At 44.7% G+C, this 26512-nt stretch overlaps 1 protein-coding gene across 3 annotated transcripts in view; it reads right to left on the bottom strand.

Moving 5' to 3' along the window:
* The window catches only part of CCNT2 (cyclin T2), a 145287-nt gene that overhangs the window by 69308 nt on the left and 49467 nt on the right, over positions 1-26512 (bottom strand). Inside the window, exons 7-10 of one of the 3 annotated variants that reach the window (XM_082260941.1) lie at positions 19674-19837; positions 7115-7185; positions 5163-6300; positions 3723-5064 (exon numbers count right to left, since the gene is read on the bottom strand). In XM_082260941.1, coding sequence (XP_082117067.1) covers positions 4997-5064; positions 5163-6300; positions 7115-7185; positions 19674-19837 — 1441 coding nt within the window. In that variant the 3' untranslated portion in view covers positions 3723-4996. Of the gene's footprint in view, positions 1-3722; positions 6301-7114; positions 7186-19673; positions 19838-26512 lie in introns of those variants that run through there. The other 2 variants (XM_082260942.1, XM_082260940.1) reach the window with 2 other exon arrangements.

Genomic DNA, 26512 nt, shown 5'->3' with positions numbered 1-26512 from the left:
GTGCTCATCCAGGGTAGCACCAAACAGGCAATCTCCTTGAAAAGGGAGATCAGTTAAGGCTTTTTTAGAGGTCTGGTCAGCAGACCAACATCTGAGCCACAAAGCACGCCTAAGGACCACTGCCGAAACCGTCTAGAAATCAAGGGAGCCGCATCCAAAGAGGCATCACAGATAAACTGCAGCCCCTGGACCAACTGGTCCACCAGCTCCACAAAGGCGGGGGGGGGGGGGGGGGGTTGACTGCTCATCCTCCAGGTCACAGTGTAAAAGCTTAGCTCACTCGGTCAGTTTGTGACACCAGGGCAATGGTGAAGACCGGACCCCACAGACTCGAGGAGGAGGCACCTAACGAAAAAAAAATTGCCAGGACCAGAGACCCCAAGCAAAGAGCTAGGTCCTTACTCCTGATTAGGCAGAAAAAGAAAACTGAGTACCTATAGCGGAAAGGTTGGAGAGTATACCTCAAGAGATTGCCCATAGGCATAGTCCAGTTCTTTTTCTGCCTAACGTCCTACTCCTGTAGGGGGCAGTATAACCCAATGGTTAAGATGATCAGGAGCTGTGTCAGTCAATGAACGAAAGAAAAGGTCAATTTTTACAGCATTTCCCAAAAGCCATCTAGGGAATTCTACAAAATTGCAACAAGAAAATGCAATATAGACTTTCAACAGCCTCGAAATGAAAGTGTGGTTAGAGGAGACAGCAGAATGAATAGCAAGGGGGTCTTTTTACAAATGTTAGAGTTCAAGCATATCTAAATCATAAAACAAATGTACATCTTACTAGTCCTTACAAGAGAGGGCGATACTTTTCAGACGCTGCAAACAACACTTCCTGTCCCTTACTGACCCACTCAATGTCATCTGTGGAAGGAGCCTTGGTTGTTGCAAAGACTGGACTTTGTTCATCTCAAATGCATGGTGGATTGATGGAACTAGTATTTTACAAGGATATAATGGTTTATGCTCTTTTCAGTTCACAGGAAGCATCAAGGACACTACATTTACAGCAAGATTAACAAGTATTTCTATACTTGTTAAAATTTTTTAGCCTGAAAAAAGAAAAAACACAGCCACATCTAAAAATGGTAAGCTGTAAGATATTACATTGCTTTGGATTTAGATACACTTTGAAGGGAAAACCAGAATCAAAGACCCTGCGAAGATGGTACAAACCAAAGATAGTGATAAGCTAGTCAGGAGTGAACAAACATTTTAGGAGCCAGTCGATTCAATAGTCCGTAAATTTAAGCTTGGAACAAGAAAAAGTTGGTTAATTTTTTTATTCCAAATGCATGATTTTTAGGTGTATATTAAAATGCTCTCCTCTGCAATCATGAATGATCCTTAATAATAAAGCTAATTCTACCATGGGCTTCCCCCTCCCCATCTTGCCTAAGTGGCAGGACATCAACAGTTTGATACGCTGCCACCACTTCTCACGAATAAGCACTTCACTACATGAGCACAAATTGCCTAACCACACATGCACAGTCCACACACTTCTCACTTGCAGAGCACTGACCACTACTGCTGCGAGCGAGACAGTGGATTAGGCATGCATTTAGGCAAGCCATGTTCTTGAAGCCGAGTGCTCGTTGGTGAGTAGTTGGGGCCGCTGATCAACCAGTAAGACATCCTATCTGAACAGGACAGAGAGGGGAAGCCCATTAGTTGAATAAGCTTCAAACATAAGGATTATTTATTTAATGCATGGGTGCCCAACCAGTGGCCCTCTGATGTGGCCTGCGACCTACTGCTTTGGGATGGCGGGTCAGTAAGCCCAGATCGCAGGTTGCCAACCCACCATCTCAGAGCATATGTTGTGGATGGAGTTGGCTGTAGAGGAAGCAGCAAAAGACGATGCTTCCTCATAGCAACTGTTCCTGTCTGGCAGAGTGATTCCAAATGCACTCCTTGTCTGGGAGACAAATTTGTAGAAAGGTGATTCCAGCAGATCAAAAAGTGGAAGATCAAATTTAAGGTTAGTGTATATGTCACAGTTTAGCAATGGGCATATCAGTTCCGCAATGGCAATTAGCCTGCTTTCAAACTGATCCCAAGGTGTAGCACAATGCACCAGCAGGTTACCTGCACTGAGGCAGAGACTTCCATTATATCCTGCGGATTTGGTGTGCTTTCAGAAAGTGCACCACACCTGCAAGTTACATTTGCCTATGTCTAATGCCATAGTCTATGTGGGTAAACCGCAGCGCATCAGTTTGAAAGCCGCTCAGGGCAGTAAGGGCTTGTTTACATTTTGTCTTTGGGGAGGCACTAAAACCCCATGGTTTATTGTGACCCGTGACCAGTTACCAAACCACTTAAGTGGTCCTTGCTGTTCAAAACGTTGAGCATCCCTGATTTAATGGTAGATAGCATCTTAATGCACACCTAAAGCTGTAATGCATATGGAATTTAAAAAATAAATAAATTAAAGACGAACTTCTAACTCACAAAAGGATAAAAAGGTTTGTTTTTTTGGTGTATTGGCTAACTGGAATTTCCCCAGCTTAAGTATAGATCAGTGTCAAAGGGAGGCAAACACAAAGAATTACATATCCAGAGCACATACAGAAAATGATACAGGTAAAAAGGTCATCTCGCAAACTTGTAATTACATTTTTTATCATTCTGGCTTAACAAGATCAGTAATACATGTATACACTGTAAGGCTAAAGCAGTCATTGGTTTATAGCAAGAATGCCGACGGTTTATTAATTAAAAAAAAATTGCATACTGGCTAGAACCATTTCAAATTTCACCTCCTGTGCATCCACCCAAAATCACCAGACTACCACAATGAAATGAGAGTTCAGGTATACAGCATTAGAGCAGAGTACGAAAGTTCCAAGTATACAGTGTTACAGTTCACACTCCATGTTCTACAGTAGGCCTTGTTAAACCCTTTCTTCTAACTCCCTACACATGGCCAGAACAGTCATCTTGTGCCTGAGCTGCAATGTAGGAGCTTATGACCTCACTTCCTGTCAGTTTCTAGTGAGTTTATTGGCTGTAAGATTTGTTCCACTAAATAGCTCCCACCGCTGCACACAGACAATTTGCCAAGCACCGTCTCTAGAACATTAAACATACAATCCAGTTTTTTTCCAAAGTGACTTACAATAGTGCATACAGTACTTTCAAATACAAAGTAATGAATAAAAATATACGCTTTATTTTCTGGTCTGTCAGCACTGAGTACATTTACAGTAAAATGAGAAGACTGGTCACTGAATAGGCTTGAGAAGGTTCAGGAGGCAAAAACAAAGTATATAAAATAAATTTACAGTTAAACAGACTGCACATACTATGAACACGCAACATCCAGATGCAAACAGACAGCGACAGAATGAAGGGGGAGTGGTTTTCACTGTACTTTTGAGTAAAGCAAAAAACACGAAACCCTCCCAACATCAAACCTCACAAGTACAATGCAAAAGTCAGTGACAACTGCCCCGCTGAAATAAAAAAAAAAACCCAGGGTGTAGCAATTTCAACTCTCGTGTGAAGACTGCATTTTATTTGGGAAAGTTTATGAATTGGCAAAATGACAAGTACATTCTGACACGCTAATAAAAACAGTGATCCTATAGGTTATTAAAATAACTTTTGGTGTTTAAAAAAGAAAGAAAATAAAAACCTACAGATCACTACGGAAGTTTTTTTTTTTTTCTTTTAATTTATTATTATTTTTTTTCTTTTTTTTACAAATATGAAGGTTTTCTTTTTCTTTTTAAAATGACATGAATCTACAATTACCTTTACCATCAACTCTGTCTATATTACTGCATCAAGCCAACACTTAAATGCACTTCACAGCAAAAAGATTATGTAAACTTTGTTTTTTTTTTTTTTCTTTCTTTCCTACTTCCTTCACAACCCTGAGGACTGAGAAAGAGCCAGTCACCGTGTTTTAAAAAAAAAAAAAAAAAAAAAAAAAAAAAAAAAAAAAAAAAAGGAGGCACGTGCGCTCTCCCCCTACTGTCGCTCTGGTGATGCTTACGGGTAAGTCTGCTTCACAGCTACAACAAAATGTCCTCTTTAGTGGTTTTCAGCTGATTCCATTAAGGCCTACAGTTTACTGTCCTAGTGCCACGAAAGCCTACAGATTCCAGGCCACTGTAGCACAGAATACATTGTTTTTTTTTTCTTGCTTTGTTTTAAGGAGACGAGGCAAAGCCATCTTTGTTTTGTTTAGTATTTTTTTGATGGACTATGACGAGATAAAATAAAGTTAAATCTGTATATTGTTATTCTTACAAGCAGCTCCAAACCTGAGTATTTTATGGTTATATCTAAACATACAAAAATGTATGTACATTTTTTTCTCCACCTTCTTGTAAACAGTTGTCCGTATAATCTGTTTTTATCCCTTTATCTATGAGACATGCATATCATACATTTTAAATATACAAAGAAAAAAAAAAAATTTTTATACACATCTGACGAAACCCAAGCATCAAGGAACTGCTGGGTAGCCAACGCCGAAGGCGGAGTCAACCAGGCTTGAAGCAATCTATCGACTTAGAAGCAAACCCATCCACTCTCTTATGTTCATAGAATTGAAGAAATACTGAGTTTTTTTTTTTGTTTTGTTTTTTGCACCTTCCATGCAATTACAGTATTTATAACACTATCATATGTGGAGATAGACATTTCACTAAACCTCTTCTTTTTTGAGGGATAAGAGCAGCACTTAAACATTTATTGAAACTGCGGCAACAGGTGTTACCATTGGTTAGATAAGGAAGTTTTTTTCCATACTAACTTTTCTGTTTTAAATTAAAAAAAATATATATAATATATACATGATAAAAAGGGGAGGGGCAAAGAGGGTTGGGAAGTGATGGGGGAGTGGGCAGGGAGAAGCTGTTTAAAATTTAAAAAGCGCTAATCACATGTTCATTCCTTGAGCACTTAACAGCGAATCAAGCATGTCGAATGTATCTTTGTAGTCCATATGCTGGCTGTTTGCACCGTACTCGTGACTGGCATCAGGGCCGTTGGTCTCCACTGGCTTCTTTTCCAGTTTCACGAGGGTGCTGAGATGCCCGTAGCCCACCTGGTATGTGACAGGGGGAGGAGGGAGTAAGGGATGGTTAAGAACAGTGTTGTGCGAGGATATATACTGCTTAACAGAGGAAGAACTAGTAGAACTACCTGAACTTTTGGAACTTTTGCTCATTTTGGTGTGGTGGTTGTAAGAGGCGTCATTGGAATGCGGCCTCTTCCTTGAGGAGCTGGAGCTCGAGGTACCACCATCGTTGGGCACACCAACGGGACTCCGTAAAACAGTCGTTGGCATCCCATCTATGCAAAGTTTATTGCTGTTGTTGCTGCTCCCGCTGTAGTGTGAATGGGAATGCTTGTGGCTGCTACTATGGTGCCGACTGGAAGAATGCTCTTTGTGCTTGTCTTTGTGTTCCTTGCTCACATGAGGGCTTGAGTGCTTGCTCTTGCCACTGCCCTCGTCAGATGAGCTGTGTCGGTCTGCGGAAGAGACTTTTATTTTCATTTTCAAGTCCTCTTTGCTGGAGCCTCTCTCAGTTGGTGGGATAGGAATCCGCAACTTAAGGGAGCCGCTTTTATCCTTTTTGTCGGAAGAATGTTTGTCAGTCTTCTCTGTGGTAGAGATCGGAATTTTCATTTTTATAGGGGAGGTGACGGAACTGCCACCAGGAATTTGCGCATGTTTTTTATGTGACTGTTGCGGTTGCTCGAGGTGACCAGCTGGGATCTGATCGCGAACATCAATATCAACCGATTCAAGCTTGCGTTTCTCTCTGTACTTGTCCAGAGACATTTTATGGGACATTGCTACAGGTGGAGCATAAATCTGTGTGTGGTGTTTGCTGCTGGATGTCTTATGACTGTGTTCCTGCTTCACCGCATGCTCAGAACCTTTCTCGGACCGATGATGTAAACCAAGGTGGAGTTGAGCTATACTGTACTGAGCTGCTGCTGAAAGGGAACCATCTTGCTTCTGGCTGTATGCTTGATCATTTCTAGGCTGTTCCTGGTGTTGAGGCCATTCATGATGGGATGCCATGGTGTAGGATGTACCAGGCATGGCTAATATTGGCAGTTCATCAGAGTTATGGGTTGCCTGAATGGGCATGCTTCCTGAGTTCAGGGCTACAGGTGCCGGAAATGTAGATGATGAAGGTTTGGGAAAAGTTGCGCTTGTAGTGATACCAGCTACAGGGTCCACCAAAATCGAGTTAGGAACTAAAGAAGAGTTCAGGAGGGAGTTGTCAAGCTGTCCATCTGCCTTGGGCTTCCTTGCAGCTTGGGTGGCCTGTAAGAATGTAATTGGATAAAGGTTTAGAAATCCTAAAATAAAAAACTGTAGATAAGGAAAGAACAGTTTAAACATTTAAGACACACAATCAAACCTGCAATAGAAAGCACCTCACTATAAACACATATTTATGATTAAGCTTCTGAGATCTCCTGGAAATCATTTGAAATAATTTTTTTAAATAATTGCATTGCCCAATTTCTTCTTTGTTTCTTTATTTAAAGGAGACCTTTGGGCAAACCGTCAAATAAATACATAAAATACATAAATGGGAGCTGTGATATAAACTGAGCATTTGTATTTTTGCCCATCAAGTTCTGAGATTTACAGAGCCCTGCCAAAAATGTTGTTACAGATATAGACTGTAGAAGAGATACACTGGTGTCCTTCACTCCTTGCCTGCTGATTAGACATTGACGACACATTGAAAGGCCCTCCCCTTTGCTCTGTTCAATTGGCATGTTCCTTTGAAGCACACTTGACTGGCTTCAGGTCCCCAGAATGAAAGAGGCTAATACCAATTCAGGTACCTTTAGTAGAGCTGCATTTATAAAGGTAAACCTAATCTAATAATGAATATTTAGCTGTCAAATACAAAATGTCATAAAAATATTGCAGGAATTAAAAAAATAGCTATTGCATATTTTATGTCAGAAATGAAGCTGTCTAAAACCACAGTAAGTTACCATGATTGAGGAGTAACAAACTGGTAAACCTAGAACATTCAAATAAAATATACAAGACTACACCCCCGGACACTAGTTTATTTGATCTCAAAGGACATTTGCAATTGCGTTTCAAAACTCTTTACCCTCCAGTTGCGAATCTTCTTCAGTCGGCTAGGCGTTTTCTCGAGTATTTGCAGGAATTCGTGTGTCAATTCTGTAAAAAAAAAATTAAATAAAAATAAGGATTACATGAGTCGATATCTTTTTTGTCAAATAAATTTAACTTTAAAGTGGAATTCCAGGTTATATCTAAGCTTAAATCTTCTCCCACCTCCAATTCTAACTACACTGTAGAAGAAAGATGCTTATATACTTACCTATTCTAAGGGCGCTCCAGTCCAGTTATGTGATTGGCTTCCAGCAGTGGCTTTAGGGGAGAGAAGGGACAGCAGAGAATGCAAGGGCGCTCCAGTCCAGTTATGTGATTGGCTTCCAGCAGTGGCTTTAGGGGAGAGAAGGGACAGCAGAGAATGCATGCCCCATTGCAAGCCTGTGTGTGATATGACCGGCCAGGCATTTCAACTGTTAGCAATCTCTCCTCTCCACTGAAGCAGACCCCTGGGGAGATTACGTGACCGGACTGGAGCTTTCCAAAAATAGGCAAGTATAAGCATCTTTCTTCTACAGGGGAGTTAGAAGGGGGGGGGGGGAGCAGTATTAGACTTGGATTTAAAAAAAAAACTGATTTAAATAAAGACCCCACCAACAGCTATACATTTTAGATATACTTCAAGAAAAAAAAAAATGGCCAGTTTAAAAGATTTAAAGTAAATCCTTATTCCAATTTTATTTTAAATAGCATAGGGAATGATTAGAACCTCTGTTGTAGATGTAATGCTGTTGGGGGGCTCAGATTTCACCTCACTTCCTGTTCAGGTGCAATTTTTTAATCAGACAGGAAATAAAGGAAACTTCAATAGCAACGTAGACAAACAAAAAAGTTTTAGGAAGAATGCCAAAATACCTGTAAACTTTATTATAATGTATATTTTCCTGTTAGAGACAAGTTTAACCAGACAGGAAGCAAGAGAAAATCGAATGGAGCGCCAAACATAAGTGAAACCTGACAGGGGTTCTAACCCTTCATCATGCTATCCAAAAAAAACGGAATTTTTGTAAAATCTTACCTGTAAAATTCCTTTCTCTGAGTCCTCCGACAGTCGCCGCCTCTTCATATTCGTCACATATGGGGTATTAGACTTTGCTCCGAAGGAGTAGCTAGGCAACAGAATATGTTAACAATAAAGCTTTAACATATCCCACCCTCAAGGGGTGGTCCCCTCAGTCAATACCCTCCTACTTCCTGCAACCATATCTCAGTTTTAGTGGAATAGCAGTAGAGTATACATACAAACCCCAAAAGAGGGGCGGGGGCGGCGACTGTCGGAGGACTCAGAGAAAGGAATTTTACAGGTAAGATTTTACAAAAATTCCGTTTTCTCTTACGTCCTCCGACAGTCGCCGCCTCTTCATATTCGTCACATATGGGGACGTCCCAAAGCAGTGCAAACATGAGGGGTGGGAAACGCATCCGCGCCGAAAGGCAACGCAGTCTCCACATCAAAGAAAGGAACCTTACCAAAGGAAGGAACTAGCTGGGCAACAGCAAAAATAAGTGCTCAACAGGAGCAACAACCCAGGAAAAGACAAAAAACCAGGGGATACAAAACTTATCCCAACAGCCAGGAGTCCCCAACAAGGGACCCTAGGGAACAGCCGCACTAAGAACCTTGCGGCCAAAGGAAGCATCCGCCGATGCCTGAACATCTACTTTGTAGAATTTTGTGAAAGTGTGCACGGTCGACCAAGTCGCCGCCTTACACACCTGGGCTACAGAAGCCCCATGACGACAGGCCCAAGACGTACTCAGAGATCTAGTAGAGTGCGCCTTCACAGGCACAGGGGGAACCTTCCCCTGCAAGGCATAAGCCTGTTCAATGGTCTGCCTGATCCATTTGGCAATGGTAGAGGCGGAAGCCGCCATGCCCTTCCGAGGACCCTCTGGAAGAACAAACAAGGAGTCCGTCTTTCGAAAAGACTCAGTCGATTTAAGGTAAACCCTAATCGCTCGAACAACATCCAGAGAATGCAATCTCACCTCCTTAGGATGTTTAGGCTTCGTGCACAACGAAGGCAAAACAATATCCTCGTTAAGATGGAATTCCGAAACTCGTTTCGGCAGAAAAGAAGGATTAGGTCGCAAGACCACCTTATCCAAATGAACAACCAGGTACGGAGACTTGCAGGACAAAGCCGCCAGTTCCGACACTCTGCGAGCCGAAGTGATCGCCACCAAAAAGGCGACCTTTTTGGACAACATAGACAACGAGATCTCCCTGATCTGTTCAAAAGGAGCACGTTGTAACACAGACAGGACTAGATTCAAGTCCCAAGGGGGCAAGGGATCCCTCCTAGGAGGAACCAGATGCCGCACACCCTGAATAAAAGTGCCAACCAAGGAGTTGGAAGCTACGGGACGTTGAAACAGAACGGCCAGCGCAGACACCTGACCCTTTATCGTAGCCAGCGCCAAACGCTGATCGACACCCGTCTGAAGGAAAGACAGCACACGGGAAACCGAGTACGTGCGGGGTGAAAACCCCCTGGACTCACACCAGGCAAAATAGGCCTTCCAAGTACGGTAATAAACCTTTCCCGAGGAAGACTTCCTCGCGTTGATCAAGGTATGAACAACCTCTGGAGAGAGACCCTTCTCCTTCAGGACCTCGGTCTCAACAGCCAGGCCGTCAAAGCCAGCGACTGTAAAGCAGGATGGTAAATCGGTCCTTGAGACAGTAGATCGTCCCGAAGAGGCAGACGCCAGGGGGCGTCGACCGCCAGATTCACGAGGTCTGCGTACCAGGACCGGCGAGGCCAGTCCGGTGCCACAAGAATCACCGTGCTGCGTTCCGAGTGTAACCTGCGAAGGAACCGGGACAGCAACTGAATCGGTGGAAACGCGTACATCAGCCTGTACTGATGCCACGGGGCCACTAACGCGTCCGACGCGTCCGCCCGAGGGTCGCGCGTCCTTGCCACGAACCTCTTCACCTTGTAGTTGAGGCGAGACGCGAACAGGTCCACATCTGGAAGACCCCACTTCGCGCACAACATCTGGAAGACAGCCGGGTGGAGAGACCATTCCCCCTGATCCAGGGTCTGGCGACTCAGATAGTCCGCCTGCCAGTCCTCCACTCCCGGAATGTGAACCGCCGTTATCGCCGGGACATGAGTCTCGGCCCAAGACAGAATGTCGGCCACTTCTCGAGCCGCTCGGGCACTCCTGGTGCCCCCTTGGTGGTTGATGTAGGCCACCGCCGTGGCATTGTCCGTCTGCACCCGAACCGGGCAGCCCTGCAGCCGGTCCGTCCAGCGATGAAGACAGAGCCTTATCGCACGCAATTCCAGAATGTTGATCGGGAGGGAAGACTCCCCCTCCGACCAGGTCCCCTGGGCGGACAGAACGCCCAGAACACCACCCCAGCCCGACAGGCTGGCATCCGTGGTGATTATCGTCCACGAGATCGGACGAAACGACTTGCCCCCGGACACCAACGGGGACTGGAGCCACCACAGGAGGTTTTCCCTGGTGCGATGACTCAACGAGATCTGAAGATCCAGAGATTGAGGTCGCCTGTCCCACTTGGACAAGATCTCCGCTTGGAGACCCCGCGTGTGAAACTGCGCGAAAGGAATCGCCTCGAAAGCCGAGACCATCAATCCCAGACATCTCATACACGTCCGCAGAGACGAGTTCGGAACGTCCCTGAGGGACCTGACTTCCTCCTGAAGAGTCCTGAGTTTGTCTTCCGGCAGGAAGACCTTCGCCTGCACCGAGTCCAGTATCATTCCCAGATAGGGAAGACGAACCGACGGACTCAGAGTCGACTTTGGAACATTTATCGTCCAACCGAACTCCTGCAGAGTTTGCATCGTGACAGACAGGTCCTTCTCCAGACCCTGACTGGTCGCAGACCGAATCAGAATGTCGTCCAGATACCCCAGGACAGAAATGCCCTGGGCTCTCAATAATGCCAGAACCGGTGCAAGCACCTTGGTGAAGACCCGCGGAGCCGAGGCGAGCCCAAAGGGCAACGCCACGAACTGGTAGTGATCCTCCGCAATGGCAAATCGAAGGTATCTCTGATGACCCTCGAATATGGGGATGTGAAGATACGCATCCTTCAAATCGATGGAGGCCATGAATTCCCCCGGAACCAGGGCAGCCACCACCGAGCGCAGGGATTCCATGCGGAACTTGCGAACCCGCACAGAGCGGTTCAGAGCTTTCAAGTCCAGAATTGGACGAACCTTGCCCTCCTTTCTGGGCACAGTGAACAGATTGGAATAAAACCCCCGAAATCTGTCCCGATGAGGCACCGGAACCACCACTCCCTGAGCCCTCAGGTCCCGCACCGCCAGGCGCAGATCCCGCAGGCGCTCTGGAGACAGTTGTAGATTTGAGGGAAAAAATCTGCTCTCTGGCCGAGAGAGAAACTCGATCTTGTAACCAGATCGAACGATTTCCAGAACCCATCTGTCCCGCACACGGGCCAACCAGGGCTGAAGAAAACCGAGCAAGCGTCCCCCCACCCCAAAACTGGGTGAGGGCGCCCCTTCAGGCCGAACCGTTATGGGCCGCAGGTCCGGAATGGCCGGACTTCTGTTTTCCAGACCAGGGCTTCTTCTGAGAGCCCTGGCCCTTGAACGGTTTGCCCTTGTAGTGCGGCCGAAAGGCACGAAAGGACCCCTGAGGGGGCCGAAAATTAGCATGCTTCTTCCCAGAAGCCCCCTTAGCCTTGGGGAAATGGGGCAAGAGAGTGCTCTTACCCCCAGTAATCCCCTTAATCAACACATCCAGGGACTCCCCAAAAAGGCGAGACCCATCATAAGGCAGATTGGCTAAGGTTTTACGTGAAGATTGGTCCACCGACCAACATTTCAACCAAACCAGGCGGCGAGACAACACCGCCACGCTGTGCACACGCGCGGCCAACGGAATCAGGTCCAGGTCCGCATCACACAGATACATGACACCCTGGTGGATCTGATCCACCATGTCCAGGGTCGCCGCCGAGGCCGAATCGGCCACTAGGACGCGCCTAAGCATCTGCGTCCAACTTGCGATCGCCTGGGCCGCCATGAGAGAAGCAAACAGAGCCTTAAGCATAGAACCCGTAACAGAATAAGTATGACGGGCAAGAGACTCCAGTCTCCTATCCGTGGCATCACGGAAAATAGGGGATCCCTCTGCCGGGATCGCAGTGGCTTTGTTCAAAACCGCAATAGCATGATCTACTGGCGGAGGCACACACCACCGTTCATCAGTGGCAGGCGAGAAAGGATAACGCAGCTTAAATTTACTTGGTACCGCAAAAGGCTTGCGCAAATCGCGCCATTGGTCCTTAACAGCGCGCTGAAAATCAGCATTGCAGGGAAAGACCTGCGGCGTCCTGCGTTTTCTCTGCGTCCCATAAGCCGCCAAGGCAGCTGGGGGACACACCTCGTCCTGCAAACGTAGCGTCTGCTTAATGGAAGCAATCAACTCATCCATGATTGCAAGCTCTTCAGGCGAGCCAGGGGGAGAATTATCAACCCCCTCAACTTCAGCCTCTACCTCAGACCCCACTAGATCCAGAGAGGAGCGGGACCCCGATAGGGGGGTCCCCGCCAGAACAGCCCCATCACCTTCACCCTCAGAATCAGAGGACAGAGCAACTCTGGGCCGTTTAGTAGATTGAGCAGCCACCAGCATTTGCACCTGTGCAGCAAGGCCAGCCACAATAGTGGCCAAATCCCCCCCTGGGGGGGAAACAGCGGTCCCCTGGCTTTCCACCAAGACTGTGGGAAATTTGCCCTCCTGAGAATCCATTGCCCCTGTATGCCAGACAACCAAGGGTTAACTGCCCCCTTACAGCAAGCGCGGCAAGCGCAGCCCACCGCACCACACTCAGGCACAATGAGACCCCCACAGGGAATATACAGACTGAACACAGGCAATGGAACACAGGAATAGAAGGATAAAACCTGAGGAGACTCCGCTGCTGCTGCTGCCTCGATCGGTGCTTCCAGGAGAGAGGAAGTGATGCTGCCAGGGCGCTCTATGTAAGCCTATGGAGGCTACAAGAAAATGGCCGCCGTGCATGTAAACCATGCGGCCGGAGCGGGCGCCGGTAAAATGGCGCCGTTTGGCGCCGAAATCGCCGCTCCACAGTGCATAAAATCACACACAATATCATCCCATAATATGGATACATGTCAGATCGCCGCAGCGATCGCTGTATATGCCCCAACATGCCATTAAAAACATGCCCCACAGCACACAGCTCCTCACACTGCCCAGCCTGACATACTCAGTGTCATACAGCTCCCCCCCCCCCTTGCAGCCCACAGCATGCAGCCGAGAGATAGGGAGACAAGCAGTGTGATTAAAGGCAGGTTACACAGTCCCAGACTGAGACCCCCCCAGACAGACAGGTCCCCACATAGATACACTTACCTCACATGGCGTGGGGAACCCGCACAGGCGAACAAGCCGCTGCACATGAGGCAGGGAGAGTCGCTACTCAAGACGCACACAATGGCGGTTCAGAAACCGCACAGCGTCCGGTGAGGTAGCCACCTCACCAATCATCCCTGCACCGAACAGGGATGGGTCGTTCACCGTGCCAGGAGCGTTACCTGGCTGAACGCTCGATGGCAGACTGGGAAGCCACTGACCCACGACCTGCGACCAGGGGGATCAGCCCGAGACCCAGTCCGCATGATCCTCTTCGTCCGAAGAACTAACTAATGCTGACAAAAATAACAGCTAAGTAAAGGTAGAGAGAAAAACTCAAACAAAATATCAAAAAGAAGAAAGAGTCTGGGACAAAAAGTCCCAGCACAGAGAGAGCCAGCCACTCCTGACAAGCTAGACATTAAAACTGGGATATGGTTGCAGGAAGTAGGAGGGTATTGACTGAGGGGACCACCCCTTGAGGGTGGGATATGTTAAAGCTTTATTGTTAACATATTCTGTTGCCTAGCTACTCCTTCGGAGCAAAGTCTAATACCCCATATGTGACGAATATGAAGAGGCGGCGACTGTCGGAGGACGTAAGAGAAAAACTGTTTAGTGGGGACCAGGAACTAAAACATTGGATTTTTGACTTACCAGTAAAATCTGTTACAGTACCAGACACAGGATCTTTATTCATTATAATTGGATTTATTTGCATGCGACTTGACACAAAAATGAAAGACCTCTCCCTATATGGCCGCTCCCACTCTCAGCTTCAGTTTTGTAGCAAGCAATAGGGAGTCTATTAAGAGTGGAGGGGAGGGACACATGATTACTGGCAAGTCAAAAATTTAATTTTCTTAGTTGTACAGTATGAGACATAGGCTCTTTAGTTCTTACAACTGGGACATCCAAAAGTAGTTCATCTGAGGGGTGGGCAACACAGAAAACCACGCCAACAAACTAAGCCCACTTTACAAAAAAGGCTTAAAGGCCAAGTTCACCATCTGAACATGTTACACGCATTTTTAGGGCTTAACATGTTCAGCAACCTTCCCTTTCTGCACTGTAATAGTGGGCAAGGGTTCCTCCCCCTGCAGCTGCTGTCCCATTTTAAAATCAGTATGGCTGTAGAGCGCTCCACTGTGAATGAAGAAACTCCCAAGTCAGATGGCTTGCAGTTTACAATCAACTGTGAAGGCAAACAGAAAGCCCATACAGAGGTACAGGCAAGAAACAGAAAGCCCATACAGAGGTACAGGCAAGAAACAGAAAGCCCATACAGAGGTACAGGCAAGAAACAAAGCCCATACAGAGGTACAGGCAAGATATCCGGGGAAAGGTCTCTGGAACAGAATGGCCAAGGGCTGAAGTTTGTTCTTTGATTATACTCAAGGCATGATACAGACCAGACTGGAGGAAGACTAAATGCATTCCACTGGGGAACTTTCTAGGATGAAAGTTCTTCCACATGTATCAAGCAAAAATCCAGATGTGACGGCAGAAATAGAAAGTGTTGATTTCAGGACTGCGGTTTCAACAGCTATGCTGTTAAAGCCAGTGACCAAAAAGCAGACGAACACTGCCATTAGGACTAAAAATACAGACGATCCCAAAGGTCCCACAGAGAGTCCATTAGTAGTCCAAGTACAGGTGCATCTCAAAAAAAAATTAGAATATCAAAAAGTTAATTTAAGGAATTCAATTTGAAAAGAGAAACTCATATTTTATATAGATGTGTTACACGCAGAGCGATGTATTTTAAGCATTTCTTTCAATTTTTATTATGGCTTACAGCTAGTGACAACCCAAAATTCAGTTTTTCAGAAAATTACCGTATATACTCGAGTATAAGCTTGAGTTTTTCAGTATGTTTTTTTATGCTGAAAAAGCCCCCCTCGGCTTATACTCGAGTCACTGTCTGACTTACTTTTTAAAAATGGCACTGCCCGGCGCCAACATGTCACCGCGCATGCCCGAGAATAGCCAACATGTACGGGCTTTCCTGAGCATGCACGGTGATGTGTTGGCGCCGGGCGGAGCAATTTTTAAGTCTAAAGCGCCTCACCGACAGGTGAGATTCCTCCGCAGACCCTGCATTTCCTCATGCAGTGCTGCGGGCATGGTACAGGACATTCTCCTGTACCATGCCCGCAGCACTGCATCTCCTGTGCCATACCTGTACCTACTGTGCCATGCCTGTACCATCACCTGTGCCATGCCCGAAGCCCCTGTTTTGTGTCTCGTGGTGGCCCAGTTGGGTCCAGTAGCTGCTGCATTTCCCACCCTAGGCTTATACTCGAGTCAATACGTTTTCCCACTTTTTTTGTGGTAAAATTAGGTGCCTATGCTTATATTCGTGTCGGCTTATACGTGAGTATATACAGTAGATAAGACCAATAAAAAAGGATTTTTAATACAGAAATGGTGGCTTACTGAAATGTCCATGTACAGTATAGTATGCACTTAATACTTGGTCGGGGCTCCTTTTGCATGAATTACTCCATCAATGCGGCGTGGCATGGAGGCGATCAGCCTGTGGCACTGGCTGAGGTGTTATGGAAGGCTAGGTTGCTTTGATAGCGGCTTTCAGCTCATCTGCATTGTTGGGTCTGGTGTCTCATCTTCCTCTTGACAATATCCCCCAGATTTTCTATGGGGTTTAGGTCTGGCGAGCTTGCTGGCCAATCAAGCACAGTGATACCATGATCATTAAACCAGGTATTGATACTTTTGGCATTGTGGGAAGGTGCCAAGTCCTGCTGGAAAATGAAATCAGCATCTCTATAAAGCTGGTCAGCAGAGGGCAGAACGAAGTCCCAGACCCTGGAGGAAGAGTGGAGAGAGGCACAGAATCTATGTTGCATGAGGCCCAGTGTGAAGTTTTCAGTGTGATGTTTTGGGAAGCCATGTCATCTGGTGGTGTTGGTCCACTGTGTTTTATCAAATCCAAAGTCAGCGCAGCCCTCTAGCAGGAAATTCTAGAGCACTTAATGTGGCCCTCTGCTGGCCAGCTTTATGGAGATGCTGGTTTATTTTCCAGCAGGACTTGGCACCTTCCCACATTGCCAAAAATACAAATAACGGATTTAATGATAATGGTATCACTATGCTTGATTGGCCAGCAAACTCGCCTGACCTATACCCCATAGGGAATCTGTGAGGTATTTTCAGAAGGAAGATGAGAGACACCAGACCCAACAATGCAGATGAAATGAAGGTCGCTATCAAACCAACCTGGGCTTCCATAACACCTCAGCAGTGCCACAGGCTGATCGACTCCATGCCACGCCGCATTGATGCAGTAAATCATACAAAAGGAGTCCTGACCAAGTATTGAGTGCATACTATACTGAACATGGACATGGACATTTCATTAAGCCAACATTTCTGTATTAAAAATCCTTTTTTTGTTGTGTAATATTCTAATTTTCTGAGATAATAAATTTTGGGTTGTCACTAGCTGTAAGCAATAATCATCAAAATAAAGAAAAATGCTTGAAATATATCATTCGGTGTGTAACACATCTATATAAAATATACGAGTGTCACTACTAGTTTTTGAGATGTACCTGTATGTTCCAGTAGCATGTCCTCCTGGGCCAATTCAGCTCAATGAAAATTAATGAAATTCCCTTTATCTCGATCATGCAGAGAAGAGAAGGAAGACTCTGCAGAAAAACCTAGATCAAGGTTGGACTGATCAAATGGCTTCACAGAGCATTTACTGAGAATGCCTAAGGACTCTTGACCTGGTGACAAGAATGTCCAGTTTGTCGTTAGATCTGGATGCTGGAAGATACACATTGGGCAAAGGGCTTGAATCATTTCCAGATGAAAGTCATTTCATACAGATCCAGACACTAATGACTAAGTATGCCTGTCAATTAACACTTGGGATGTGGATGGCAAGCGGGATAGATCATGAATTTCTGACCAACAGATACTCAAATCATTTTCAACTTCTTGCGCCTCCTTGACTGATGGACAACCAAAATGCTTTGAGCTCTACAATATTGATGGTCATTAGAGAAAGGCCCAGCCCAAGTTCCCTGCATCATGATAGTATCCAGAACTGCGCCCAAAAACCAAGAGGGCCTAGAACTGCACCTTAGCCTCATCTTGAGAACCGTCCACATCTACGGAGGAAAGGGCTTCCATGACTTCAGTGCTGGTGTAGAAATCCACCACACCAGGAGAACCTGGCCTTGGGTATCAGATGTATTGGATGGTCCAAGTACAGAGTCTGTGTGCCCCTTACAGCCAGATCGAGATGCAATAGTCTGGAGTGAATTTGGCTGTGCGGTACAGCCTCAAAGGCCAAAACATCAGACCCAAGACACTAATGCAGGCACAAATTGAGGGCTTCCCCTTGCATGAAAACAGAGGGAAGTTTTTCCCAAGGCAGGAAGATCCTGGAAAGGGCTGTGTTTAACCTCAGGCCAAAGAACTTCAGACTATGCGATGGGCCCAGTGATGACTTCCCCAGATTGAGTATTTAACCAAAGCTCTGCAGAGTCAGCACTGTCTGCTGAACGTGTGCCAACTGAAAAAGGGAGGACTGGTATCAGCAGATTGTCTAGATTTCCCACTACACAAATTCTCTTGAGCACGGAGCAGAGCCTATAAAGCCAGGGCAAGGAATCTCCTTGGTGTACTTGTACAAAGAGGGACCAGACGTTCATCTTTGTGGGGTGATCACTCAAGGCGCTTCTTACATGGGAGCTCAGCTGACCAGCATTTAAGCCAAAGAATCCTGGTCATGTGGATGCCTAGTACAGGCAGCAGTGTCTGGCAAACTGCAATAGAAAAAACTGCAGGACATCAAACCCCTTTTTTTACTGGGTCCTTGAAGTCTACCCTCTATGTGGGCTGCAAGGCTCTTCTAATAATTGGCAAGATCTACCACAGGAAGTGCACACATTCATAGGAAACAGGATATTGCTGACCAAAGTGTTTTGGAGGAGTGAGGCCTCATACAGGACAGGCTCCACCTAAGCAAGGTGATAGGGAAAGTTTTTGCCAGTTAAGGCAATTTAATGGGCCCCATGCTGGATAACAGAGTGAGCATACTCAGACTGCTCCAGTGCTAAGCAGAGTATACAGCGTCATTAAAGTTGTTAAAACTATGGCATTCTTCAGCTTGGACCATCTCAAGGAGAGGGGTCATCCTCAGCTACCACCTCCACTCTTGGTAATGTGTCTAGCCAAGGGCAAAATTAGAGACCGATTGAGAAGCTGAAAAGGTATGGCTGTGACCCCTGCAGGAAATGCTGCCCAAGAAATCTGAAATTGCAGCAGAAAATTCCTCCTGTCCTTGTAAAGCCTCGTACACACGCAACGATTGTTGGCCGTGAATTTTCGGCCAACGTCCGATCGGTCGATTATCGGCTTGTTAGTATGAGGATTCCGACAACCGACTTTTCGGCCGAACAAAATCTGGTGTGCATGCTATAAAATTTTTGTTGGCCGTCAACAGAACGGCCGATTGTTCGTCAGTCAGTACAGATTTCGGCAGACAAAAATCAGATGAGCAAGACTGGGCATGCTCAGAGAAGAAAAAACACACGGAAAGTAAACCATCACATGACATCACTTCTGAAGTTGGTGGTTGTTGGCCGAAAAAATGTGTGCAGTCTAGAGCACATTTCAACCAACACAACAACACTGGACAAAAGACGGCCGATCGGTCGGCCAACAATCGTTGCGTGTGTACGAGGCTTAACTGGTGACATTTTCTCTGGCACAGAAAATTATGCGAAACCTATCATTTTTGTCACCAGAACAAAAGGTAAGGGGAAAACCTTTACAGGGGACAACCATTAGGAGAGGAATTTCCCTCACTGAGTGATTACCTCTCATCTCATGTTGCATCTATAGTACAGAAAGGGACAGAAAATCTCCCCAAAGGGACAGACAACAAAAAAAACAGGTTGACAGTGGTTTTAAGTCTTCTTTACTTTATCCAAAACTGAAAAACATTTATGAGGACTGTAGGACTGGATAAAGTTAATTGCTTCACCTTTAAATCAAAGGGTAAACCCTAGATGTCCCAGAAGATATCTGGCATGTTTAGGGATTTTGAAAAGAAAATCTCATACAGAAGAAACTTCTCTAGTCTAAATAAAAAGCATCATTACCATCCAGCAATTCCAACGTAACCGTTTGGTCCACGTATTCCCACCAATGCTTGCCATCGGTCGATACAGGTATCTCCCAATTGGACCACTTACAGGCCAGGTGAATGCACACACATGCGATTACAGTGGGCTTGTACTGAAGGCAGAACGTAGTGAGGTGAAGGCTGAACATGCAGAAAGAAAAGAAAAGAGTAGAGAATGACCATTAGTCACTTGTACTGAATATACAAAATAAAAATGTCAGAAGAAAACAAATAAGGTTAAAAAAAAAAGCAACCCCCCCTTGAAGCACAAGTGGGCCCTCTTTCTGTTAACACTGTGATGTATCGTGCTGTGATGTATGTTAGCTTGGTACAAGCTGTTCTATTAGACCTCATCACTGCTGAAGAAGAAAGTAGAAATTTGCAGAACCCGACCAGCGATGAAAGGATGAGCATCTTGGTCACAATCAGCAGTCCGCTTGCAACTGGTAGTGGAAAAAACTGCCTGAATTCAAGTAAATAGAACAGGAAAAAAAAGGAAGGCATCTGTAACCACTTTGTGTTGTCTGTTCTGAGTAAAAGTTTACTTTCATACAGGTTTACACAAGTTACAGAGTCCACAATACAGTAGACACTACAGGGTGCCCACTCCTCCTTTCACCATACCCTCCTGTCTGTCCGGTCTACTGAAAGAGCCCCTTGAAAATTCTATGCGTTTCTTGACTTAAACGGATAGGGCTAGACACAAGCCCCACACAGCAAGTCAGTAAGGCACCATGCACTGAATTACGGGGGGTTGTTTGGGGTTACAATAGCAGAATTGGAAGGAGTGGGGGCAAAGTGCAGATAGATAAAAAAAGACCCTTAAAAGGTCCCTGTGTACAGTAAACGTTTAAATTAACTAATTACAGTTATCAAAAAATAAGTTCAGGAAATCAAAGTTCTCGGAAAATAAAAAAATTAAAACATTTACTCATGTACAGAAAAAGCTGAATATTGTATTGCGCAATATCCAACGTTGCCATTTTATATGTGCTATGAAGGACAGAAATACGTCAATTACAATAACAATAACTAGTTCCTAAGAAAAAGCACATGATCTGTATCCCTAATAGCAAGGAAATTCAAAACAGGATAGAAATGTTTTCCTGCAAACTAATTTCTAGCGGTGTATGTTGGTTTCGTTCGGGGAATGCCATTTCTACCAAAAATGGTTTGGTAAAAGTAAATTAAATTTGTATTTATTTTTCATACCACCGACCATTCTTTCCATAATCTACCAGTGTACACTACAGGACATACTGTATACTACATGACATACTGTATACTAGCATATATGCACACCTATATTTTAATCACCTATGTACATTGGGACACAGCCCCTATTAGCTTGATTACAGTACAGAAGGTTCTGTTACCTACTTTGCAGCACTACACAATACCAGGTTGTGCTTTCCTGCCATTTAGGACAATGCAGGCATAAGGGTTAACTTAACCCTAAGAAAACAAAGTGCCCCAAGTGGCCGATTGTTAAAGTGGACCCTGTAGTAGAAGGTCCTTATCTGTTTTAGTCAAGAGTGATGTCACACTCCTTACCAAAGGAATATGTGGCAGCCCAAATTTCACAAGAGGACACTTTTGCAAATGGACTTAACCACTTACCGCAAACTGACGTTAATTAACGTCAGCAGACTTTGCGGGGTTATACCAGTATGATGCCTCTAGCTAGAGGCACCATCCCGGTACCGTGGTTTAGAGCCGACGGTCGGCTTTCCGCCGGTAACGACCGATGCGGCTCGGGAGCCGCTCGATCGTTACCCGGGGGGCGGGAGGGGACACCCCCCCCTCCCGCCGCCTTCCGTAGCTTTTACTGGGGCTCCCGTCCCACCGGGAGCCCCGTGCACCCAGCCGGCACATCTGCCGGCTGGATGGAGTCCCGATGAATGCCGGAAATGGCATCGATCGGGTCTCCGATGACGTAACCCGGAGGCGGCGTCCATGACGTCACTTCCGGGTTACTGTGCTGCAAAAGGCGGCAGTTTTGAAAAACGGCTGTATGCAAAAATGCAGTTTTCGGGGTTTTGCATACAGGGAAGTCTTTTAGACCCTCGATCCCTCCATAAAGTGTACCTGTCACTACATATTGGTGTCACAAGGGATGTTTACATTGCTTGTGACAGCAATAAAAGTGATCAGATTTTTTTTTTTTTTTAAAACTAATAAAGTTTAAAAAAAATAAAAAATAAATAGGAAAAACATGTTGGGTATCTATTTACTCGGCGTGACATCATCTTTCACAATATACAAAAAAAATGGGCTAACTTTACTGTTTAGTATTTTTTAAATGCAGTGAAATGTGATTTTTCAAATTTTTTCCAAAAAAATGGCGTTTTAAAGACCGCTGCGCAAATACCGCCTGACAAAAAATTTTGCAATGACCGACATTTTATTCTCCAGAGTCTTTGCTAAAAAAATATATATAATGTTTGGGGATTCTAAGTAGTTTTCTAGGAAAAAATACTAGTTTTAACTTGTAAACAAAAAGTGTCCGAAATAGGGCTGGGGCTTAAGTGGTTAAGTGTCTTCTTGTGAGATTTGAACTGCTCTGCATTCCTCATCAATGCAGAAGATGGGAGGAAAGCAAACAAAAATCAAATTATTTTTCTTCACAGGTAAATCCTGCACTATGTGCAAATTAATATTTTCCTTTACTGCCCCCTGTGTCGCGCAACACTGCTCTGTAGCAGAGAACTGCCGCCAAAAGAAAAAAGAAAAAAAAAAAAGACACTTCTGGCAGTGGACCTCTGCAGTTCTCCATGGTGCTCACTGGTTCCTCCCTCTGACCTCATATGGTAGGATAAAGTAGTGATATGAGGTCAGACAAACCAGTATAAAAAGAGGGGACCCAGAGATCCAACACTCTCGAAGCGTTGGTTTCCCACAGACTTTACGGGAACAGTTCACTGTAACAAGCAGCTTTGTACAGCGCAGGCAGTAGGAAAGTTAATATTCAGTCTTCATTACAGGTATGTGCTTTCTTGAAATCCTTAATTGCATACAAGTATGGTAAAGCGTGTAAAAACATGAAATGTCAATTACTTTAAACCACACAAAATGTGTGAACAGACAACACACTATACTCCATTAAAAGAAATCTCAGCATAAACGTAATGGGTTAACAACTAGATCTTATTCTTCAACTGCAGTCTCTTGGGATGTCATCATCCTTGCATCACTAACTGGAGAATCACAAACCCTGCACCAAGCATGCAAAGAGTGAAGTGAAACTTATGACATGACTACTTAATCCTGGTCAATGAGATTCAATAACAAACGGAATACAGGAAACAGCCATGGTACTTGTACCTTTAAAAACAAGTGAGATCTTCCTACTCTGAAATGCTTTATTTAGGAAACCTGCCTGAATTATCAGTATTCTATTGCCTACAAGATACTGCCCCACTGCTTTAGCACAGCTGTACCTGAACTCCTCAAATATGAAGGGGAAAAAAAAACACTAGAACTAATGATCACATTGTGTGCGCAAAAAAAAAGAAAAAAAAAAAAAGAAAAAAAAAAAAGAAAAAAAAAAAGCTTTTTTTTTAGACTTTGAAAAATAACAGCAGGAATCCATATTCTTGGGAAACACCTCTACTGCAATGCAAGCATCCATTGTAATAAAAAGGTTCATCTGCAGTACTTTATGTTGGTTTAAAGTGGAAATTTAGTGCCGGGTCACACTTGCGCGATGCGGGAAGGCTGCGAATTCTCAGCCTGTTCCAGCATCGCAAACGCACATCTGGCAGTTCACACTGCCATATGCGATACGCAGGGGGTGTCAATGTAATGTTAACGACAACCCCAGTTTGATCGCATATCGCAGTGCGATCTGACAGTTCGCACAGGATCGAATCGCACAAGTGTGAAGTATCTGTGCAATCCGATCCTGATGCGGCTGAAAAAAGGGTCCTGTGCGTCTTTTGTGCGGGTGCAGTGCGAATTTAGCCATACAAAGTGTATGGCTGAATTCGCACTGCACATCCGATCGCATGTAATGAAGGAGCAGTGCGCTCCGATATTACATGCGATCGCCGCACACGCTATAGTGTGAACCGGCACTTAGTCAGAAAAAGTGCTGCTATTTCGTGTGTGTGTGTGTATATATATATATATAGATATAGATATATATATATATATATCTCTATCAAGCTGGCCCTTTTTGCAGGTACAGCTATGTAAAACATAAAAAAAAAGCTCCTATGTTTAAAATCCAGTAATATACTGTCCCACCCTGCACTGCACAAAAATGAAGAGGCTGATCTGCTGACAGCCTTATTTACTGCTGCTCAGGGGATTATGGCTTCAGTAAAATGGCAGTCTCTGGCAAGAACAGGAAAAATGCTGGAGGCAATTTACAGCACACACTGGCATTTTGGTATTTGGTAAGCATAACAATGGTGAAATGTATGTTCCTTGCTAAGAAACATTTTTTTTTTTTTTTTTTAACAAGTTATGGGTAAAGTTCTGCCTTAAAGAGGAAGTAAACCCTCCTCAGGAAGTTGTACCTATAGGTAAGCCTATGATAAGGCTTACCTATAGGTACTGTAAATATCTCCTAAACATGTACGGTTTAGGAGATATTTACCTTTAATGCAGCCAGTGACGTCACTGGCGCATGCGCTCTGAAGGAACGGCTGATCGTGCCGTTCCTTCAGAGCCCCGTGCCGTGACCGTCGGCTCCCGCGCGCGTGCGCAGGAGTGACGTCACCGCGGCTCCGGCCAATCAGATGGCCGGATGCCGCGATCCCGGAAGACGGGCGACTGAACATGTCGCTCGTCATACAGGTAAGAGAGCGGCACGGCGGGGGCTCGTTCTAAGGTAAGTATTTCATAATGAGCTAGTATGCGATGCATACTAGCTCATTATGTCTTTCTCTTGCAGGTTGCAAAAGAAAAAAAAAAAACTTTTAAAGAGTTTACAACCTCTTTAAGTAAAAGTGAAACTCCTTTTCACAAGAATTCTCACTTCAATTTTTTTTTTCGAAGGAAGTGTGGGGGGTGGGGAAGGGGTAGGGGCACATAGTTAAGTCAATAAAAATAATGGCTATTTGTGAAATATCTAAAAGAAAATCTATTTCTGTGATTTCAGTTGGGCCTAAAGTAGCCTGACTAAACACCAATGGGTAACTAAGGTATCAATACTTGTATTGTGAAATAGCTCAGCTTACCAGAATTGCCCCTGGGACTCCCTAAAAAAAAAACCTGTACCTCAAGATGTCATTCAAATACTGTGTTCCATGCTTAACTAACCTATTATCTGGCATGAGGGGATGTGACAGGTTTTTACACAGTTATTTATGGTATTGTTTTGCTTCCATTCTTTCCTTCCTTGGCATTGCTGCCATTTAGAGAAAGCCTCTGATTGCATGAGGTGGACAGCTAAGGCATTGATGTCACAATCTCAGCCGCTCGCACAGAGCAGGAACAGAAAGAGTGCAGCGATCATAGCAGTGATTTTCAGCCTCCCCAGGGGGCCATCAGGTATAAGATTTGCATACCTGCATTGTGCAAAGCTGGACCAGGGTAAATATGGAGTACACAATCCCTGGTGTTCAGCTATAGCTTGCGTGTAAATAAAGCGAAATTCGTACAAGCTACACAAATATTTAACCTAAAGAAACCAGTAAGGATTATTTCCTACATAAAAAAAAAAAAAAAAGTTCTCCAATTATCTGCAACCACCACCTGTAAAGCAATACAATTTAAATAAAAAAAAAAAAAAAAAAAAAAATCACGATGTAAAATACTAAAATCTAGGCACAAAAAAAATCCAAAATAAAAACCATTTCAAACCAACTAAACCAAATGCAAGTCAACATATTTCAGAACACATTCAAAATAATAAAATCCTAAAAACAATTTACAGATAAACTGAAAGAACTGCATGTGGAAGCAAAATACATTTATTTTTAGTCTCTCAGAAACATTTAAAAGCTGCTAAGAGGGGAAAAAATTGTATTCCATTGGGCTTCGATGGAGAGAATTATGAAGACATCAAAAGGCACTCGCATATTCCCAGCACACCGGCAGCGGAGGGCTCCTGCATGATGGGCACTGGGCTTGCAAGACAAGTCCAGTGCCCACCATGCAGGTGCTCTATTGGGAGCCAACTGCCCCATGTCGGGCCACAACAAAATGGCGACACCATCCAAACGGAAAAACGGCAGCCATGGCCAGCAATCATGGCTGCGGTTTACCAAGAAATAAGCCAGCATCCTGGAAAAACAAAACAGAGTTATTATTAAACCTGAGGAGCACAGCAACAGCCAAGAATATTATTCGGAATCTGGATTCTGAGTCCCGTATTATATATGTGGGGCTATGAAATATGTACAAGATGAATTTAGCATTTAAACAAGTCCATCTTTGTCGTGTAGTTGGTTTGAAAATAATCTTTACTCATTAACGCTAAATAAAATAAAAACGCATCTTGATATAGTTATTCTAAAAGGCTATATTAAGGACTGATTTATAGGTATATAAAAATTTTAATGAGAAGCTGAAGTATGATTATACTTACCAAGATATTCTAGGGTAAGTTTAGCTCTTTAGATGCTATTCGGGGCTACCAGTTTAGTAAATGCACTCAGAATCAAGAAACTGATCAGAAAGCAACACTACATTTCTTGTTGTGCAATCCACCCCTCTGTGTCAGAGGTCCGCCTACAGCGCAGAGCGTTAGACACAGGAAAAAGACCAGGCCATGGGGGACAGCCCAGCCCCATCCTATGAACCAAGGCCAGTGAGACACAGGAAGAGGACCCTGCAGTAAAGAAAGCTATAGTGTGCTGCGACTGT

Source organism: Pelophylax lessonae, assembly GCF_965119305.1.
Source record: "Pelophylax lessonae genome assembly, chromosome: 6".
NCBI classification, from domain to species: domain Eukaryota; kingdom Metazoa; phylum Chordata; class Amphibia; order Anura; family Ranidae; genus Pelophylax; species Pelophylax lessonae.
The sequence above is the reverse complement of the archived record's forward strand: the minus strand, read 5'-3'. Positions and strand labels throughout refer to the sequence as shown.